Source organism: Monopterus albus, unplaced genomic scaffold, assembly GCF_001952655.1.
Source record: "Monopterus albus unplaced genomic scaffold, M_albus_1.0 scaffold235.1, whole genome shotgun sequence".
Taxonomy (NCBI): Eukaryota; Metazoa; Chordata; class Actinopteri; order Synbranchiformes; family Synbranchidae; genus Monopterus; species Monopterus albus.
The window spans coordinates 162238-168514 of NW_018128115.1; the positions used below are offsets into that span (position 1 = coordinate 162238).

A 6277-nucleotide genomic window follows, 5' to 3' on the forward strand; every position below is an offset into this window, starting at 1 on the left:
ATAACTGCTTTGCAACAGCTTTTTCAAGGATTTTGGAAATAAATGGGCGATTGGATATTGGTCTATAATTAGCTAGGACACCTGGGTCAAAGGTAGGCTTTTTGAGTAGCGGTTTAATTACTGCAAGTTTAAAAGCCTGTGGAACATAACCTGTTAATAGAGAGAGGTTAATCAGATCTAGTATGGATGTGTTGATTAGGGGAAAGACGTCTTTGAGCAGCCTGGTCGGGATGGGGTCCAGGAGACATGTTGATGATTTAGATGAAGCAATTGTTGAGGTCAACTCAGAGAGATCTATAAGGGAGAAGTAGTCCAAGTATAAATGAGGTCTCACAGATGTTTCTAAAGCCATTGTAGTAGATGGCACATCTGTGAGAGCTGTGGGAGTGGTCCGACCAATTTTTTCTCTAATAGTTGTAATAATTCTTGATTATTCAAGTACTTGATTCTATCTATTTTTGAGTACTTGGAATTTATTTATCAGGATGTGTGTGCGGTGCTTGTTCTCATGGTGTTATGCTGTCTGTTCTCTATTGCTGCTTGAGGTACTGAAATTTGTTTATCAAGATATGTGTGTGGTGTTTGTTTCTCATGGTGTTATGTTGTTTGTTCTCCATTGCTGCTGAAACACTGAAATTTCTCCATTGAGGAATCAATAAAGTACCTACCTTTTTGTAAAAAAGCTCATAAGTCATTGCTGCTGAGATCTAAGAGAGTTAAGTGATGATGTCATGGTGATGTTAAAGATGTACCTGAGTGTGCCTCCTCTGTTCTGGTTTCAGGTTGGTTGTCCTGGTTTGGAAACAGCATTGTCCTCTTTGTCCTGTACAGACAGCGAGCCACGCTGCAGCCCACTGACTACCTGACCTTTAACTTGGCCATCTCTGACGCCAGCATTTCAGTGTTTGGATACTCCAGAGGCATCGTTGAGATCTTCAACATCTTCCAGGACAGAGACTACCTCTTCTACTCCACGTGGACCTGCCAGGTGCCAAACACCTGAGACAGACCAAAACCCAAATGAGAACCACTAGGGGCACAGCTGAGAAACACCTGTGATACATCTGACACACTCCTGAAACAAATCAAATCAAATCAAATTTTATTTGTATAGCGCCAAATCACAGCAAAAGTCATCTCAGGACACTTTACAAAGTAAGGTCTAGACCACGTGTCAAACTCAAGGCCCGCGGGTCACATCCGGCCCGGCGTACAATTACATCCGGCCCGCGAGATCATTTTATATATCTTTTTTTAATGGCCCAGCGAAATAAAGCGCCAATAACACACAAACTACAAATCCCATAATGCAGTGCAACAGCTGCCTTACTGAACGATTGGCTACCTGTGATCATTCATGCATCAATTACGTCAGATCAATCAAGCGTCTGTTGATGTATACAACCCTAATTTCAAGTCAAAGCTAGCCCCTAACAATGGCCAAGAGAAAAGTTGATTCTGAAAACAGAGCCTTTCTAAACCGGTGGGAGGCTGAGTATATGTTTACTGACATTGTCGGTAAACCTGTGTGTCTTATTTGTGGAGCTAATGTGGCTGTAATTAAGGAATATAACCTAAGACGGCACTACGAGACAAAACATCAGGACAAGCTGAAAAACGTGATGCAGAGCAGAAGGTAGAGAAGGTAGAGGAGTTGAAGAGGAATCTGACATCACAGCAGACGTTTTCACCAAAGTGGAATCACACAGTGAAGCTGCTGTTTTGACTGCACTTACACACAGGATGCCATTTAGTCCGACGACGTATTTATTCAGCGATCGGACATACACATTCCACCAACAGCACTACCTGGTGTTGGATGTTATCACTGAACATATTATTAGTACATCTCCCTTTTTTTTTAAAAAACGGTGTCAAGTAATTATGATTTCTCAACTATAAATTCTTCACAGGTATTGTCTCTAAAGTAACGTTAGCTCAACCATTTCAAACATATAACCAAGCTATTCTGGTAGATAACAACATTTGGCACATTATAACCAAGTGTAAACAACATGTGCCTCCCTCTCCTTGTCAAATGTATATATATTTTTTTCCATTTAATGAGGTAATGACATATGCCAACTCAATCATCATTCCTCGATCAGTCTCCTAGGTCTCATAATGTTTCTGCGTGGTCTGTCCTGTCCTATTCGAGTAGGTGTTATATTGTAAGAGTCACGTGAGGTATGCACCATGCCACCAGCAGTCCCAGCTGTGGAACTGGGCTGTTTCGCCTTTGGGCTGGTGTCTTTTCCTAGTCCGTCATTGCTGCCGTTTCCCAGTTCTTCAAAAGTTACGTTTGGTACTTTGAGTAGGTGACAATGATTTCTTCTCAGTGTGCTCCCGTACTCGGTAATGACTTCATAGGACCTTGGTGCTGTCTCTTTGATTACCTTAGCAACTGGTCCCCATTTTCCATCACATCTGACTCGTACCACGTCTTCTTGTACTAGTGGACATAGTTGTTTGGCTGTCCTGTTATAATCATAACTTTGCTTGCTCTGTTTTGGACAGTGCTCCTTCCCCTTCTCCAGCAAGTGTGAAGCTAAAGGTAGTCGTGTTCTCAGTTCCCTGTTCATAAGAAGTTCAGCTGGTGACTTCCCACATTCCAGAGGCGAAGCTCTATAGTTAAGCATGGCTAAATAAGGGTCGCTGTGAGTTTCTGCTGCTTTTTTAAGGAGTCTTTTCACAATTTACACTCCCTTTTCAGCTAAGCCATTTGATTGTGGATATAGTGGGCTTGAAGTCATATGTTCAAACCCATACATTTCAGCAAAGTCTTTAAAATCCTGGCTGCTGAATTGCGGTCCATTATCACTCACCACTGTCAATGGGATTCCGTGTCTTGCGAAAATGGCTTTGCAGTGCCTGATCATTTGTTTTGTGGTTGTATCTGTCAGGTAAGCAACTTCTGGGTAGTTTGAATGATAATCTACCATAACTAGGTAATCTTTACCTGCAAGGTGAAACAGGTCAGTTCCCACCTTTCTCCAAGGCTCGTTTGGTCTGTTGTGCACCAAAAGTGGCTCTTTCTGTTGCTGGTACCTGTGTTGTTGATATGTCTCACAGCGTTGTATGTACATATCAATGTCTCTGTTCATGTGTGGCCAATACATTAGAGCTCTGGCTAGTCTTTTGCACTTTTTGATGCATAAATGTCATTCATGTGTGAGTTGCAGCAGTTGTGAGCACATTGAAATGGGTATGACAATCCTCTTCCCCTTCCAAGAGAACTCCACCTACTACGGACAGTTCCTCTCTGAAGTTTTGGTATGGATGTATGAGTTTCTGGCCACCTGGCAGATTGATTGTCTTTATCACATCTTGTAGCTCCTTGTCATTAGATGTAGCTTCTGCAATTTGTGTCCATTTGTCCTTAGACACAGGTATGTGCTTTAGTAACGTGTTCACATGTACTTGCACATCATGTTCAGTACTGCTTGGGCCTGCACAGTTCAGGGAAGCTCTGCTAAGAGCATCTGCCATGACCAGATGATTACCTGGCGTGAACTCAAATGTGAGGCTGTACTTTTGAAGATGAAGTAGTAGGCATTGAATGCGTGGTGGTGCCTCTCCTAGAGGTTTTGTGGAGATTGCGATTAGCGGTTTGTGATCGTCTCCAGCACCAATTCTCTGCTGTAAATATACTCATGAAACTTCCAACATCCAAAGACTGCTCCTAATGTCTCTTTTTCTAGCTGCGCATAATTTCTCTCTGCTGTTGTCATGGTTCGAGATGCATAAGCTACTGGAAACCAAGCTTTATCATGCAGCTGAAGCAACACTGCTCCTAACCCGTCTTTTGAAGCATCTGTGGAAACTTTTACTGGAAGTACAGGATCATAGAATTTTAACACTGGCTCTTTTACTAGGATATTTTTCAGCATTTTCCATTCTATGCTGTGTTCATGGCTCCATTGCCACTCTTTTCCACTGTCCAGCAGACTATGTAGTGTTTTTGTGGTAGCTGACAGGTTTGGAATAAAACGTCCAACATAGCTAACTAAGCCTAGGGCTTTCTGCAAATCCATTTTGTTTTCTGGCATGGACATGTCTGTAATTGCTCTCACTTTTTCAGGGTCTGATTGTATACCTGCTGCAGATAGTTTGTCTCCCAGGTAAGCTATCTCACTCACCCCAAACTGACATTTTTGTTTATTCAGTTTCAGCCTCGACTGCTTTGCTTTTAACATCACTTTTGCCAGCAGGTCATCATGTTCAGCTTGTGTGGTTTCCCATACGACCACATCATCCAGGAATACTCCAACACCTTCCATTCCATCGAACAACTGTTGTACTGTCCTGTGGAAAACTTCAGGTGCTGAGGCAATTCCAAAGGGCATGTGAAGGAAACAGTATCTCCAAAAGGCGTGTTGAATGTACACAATTTTGCACTTTCTTCATCCAGTTTGATATGGTAGAACCCTGATGACGCATCCAGTTTGGAAAAGATGCGTGCACCTGCCATATGTCTGTCTTTGTGGGCAACTTGAAGTACTCTCTTTTAATCCATTTATTCAAGTCTTTCGGGTCTATGCACAGCCTTAGATCTCCGTTTTTCTTTTCTACGATTACTAGTGAATTCACCCAGTCTGTTGGTTCTTCCACTTTGCTGATGATCCCTTTGTCTATGAGAGTCTTTAATTCCTTCCTCAGTCTCTCTTTTAATGCCACTGGCACTTTTCTGGCTGGATGGATGACTGGCTCTGCATTGTCCTTTAACTGTATTTTGTATTTGTTTGGTAAACACCCAACACCATGAAAAAGTTCTTGGTGTTTTTTCACCAGCTCACTGGTTGTCTTAGCACTTTCGTCTGTGTTTTTCTGTTGTGTGGTTCTACTGCTTAGGAGTTTGCTGTCTATAACATGAACCCTTTTAATTAGTCCAATCTTTTTACTTGCCTTGAGACCAAGAATAGGCTGTCTATCCTCCTCCACAAGAACAAACAAGGCACTGAAGGATCGCCCTTCTCCTTCAATAGTTGCTCGAAACACTCCCTTGTATGGGATAGGCAGGTTATTGAATGCTCTCCGGTTCACTTTCTTTGGCCTCCCCAGAGGTTTTGGGTTCAGTCTTTTTAAGTATTTGTAATGCAAAACATTTATTTGTGACCCTGTGTCAATTTTCAGTGGTACCTCTACTCCGTTGATGTTTAGGTGTGCAATCCATTCATCCTCATCGCCATCCTTGTCTGTTAGCATGGCAGCATCCAGGTACGTATAATGGTTCATCCTCATCACTCCTGCTTGCTGACTTTTTCTGCCTCACTGTATGGACTTTTTTCTTTGAAAAACAGCATTTAGCAAAGTGATTTTTACCACCACATTGCCTACAATCCTTGCCATACGCTGGGCATTGTTTTGGGTCATGCTTGTATCCACATCTTTCACAGTCTTTCTCTTTTCATTTCTCTTTCGGGTCCTTAAAATGTCTTTTTTCTGTCCTCCTAGGGCTTTTCTTTACAGCATCCACTGCCACCGGCATTGTCAAAAGATTTCAACTGTAGCTTTGTGCTCTGTGCTCTGTGAGGCTTGGCAAATACTTATGACTTTTCCCAAAGTAAGGTCAATTTCCTTTAGCAGTAGCATCTGTAGCTGCTGTCATGGAGTCTGTGCAGTTTTCTGTGCATCCTGTGAAGGTCAGTGTTATGCAACGGATAAGTTTACAAAGTTGCACATTTTGTTTGTTTTGTATTTCTTATGCAACATTATGAATGGTATTTGTTTTTGTATATTGATAGAGTTTTATTTTGAATACAATTAGTCCCATAAGTTTTATTTTTTCGGAAGTATTGTTTCCGCTGTGCTACTTCCGGTCCTTCAATGAGAGAGAGAGAAGACTAGCAGCAGAGAAAGGGACAGAGGAAAAGGACACTTAAGACATCCATTATATTTACCTTGTTTGTTAGTTCTACGGTGTCTGGTGTTTGGTGTTGGTGTATGGCATAAAGGAAGACCACATTAAACATCAGTGAAAAGAATCTCCTGTCTTCGCATGTGACTGAGGCCAGTATAGCATCCTCACTCTTTTCTCCTGTACTCCAATTACAATCTGATCACGAATCATTGAATCAAATCAAATCAATTTCATTTGTATAGCGCCAAATCACAACAAAAGTCATCTCAGGACACTTTACAAAGTAAGGTCTAGACCTTACTGTTATCACTATTATTACATAGGGAAAACCCAACAAATCCCCCTTGAGCAAGCACTTGGCGACAGTGGGGAGGAAAAACTCCCTTTAACGGAAGAAACCTCCGACAGACCCCGGCT

At 42.0% G+C, this 6277-nt stretch overlaps 2 protein-coding genes across 6 annotated transcripts in view; one reads left to right on the forward strand and one right to left on the reverse strand.

The window, feature by feature from the left end:
- Positions 1-832, reverse strand: part of LOC109971827 (EGF-containing fibulin-like extracellular matrix protein 2) — a 14700-nt gene extending 13868 nt beyond the window's left edge. For all 5 annotated transcript variants that reach the window (XM_020620319.1, XM_020620320.1, XM_020620321.1 and 2 more), the window contains exon 1: positions 753-832. The gene's annotated coding sequence lies outside the window, so the exon portion shown is untranslated. The remainder of the gene's footprint in view (positions 1-752) is intronic.
- LOC109971797 (opsin-5-like) overlaps positions 1-6277 on the forward strand; it is a 24199-nt gene that overhangs the window by 1226 nt on the left and 16696 nt on the right. The window contains exon 2 of the mRNA XM_020620280.1: positions 747-988. Coding sequence (XP_020475936.1) covers positions 747-988 — 242 coding nt within the window. The remainder of the gene's footprint in view (positions 1-746; positions 989-6277) is intronic.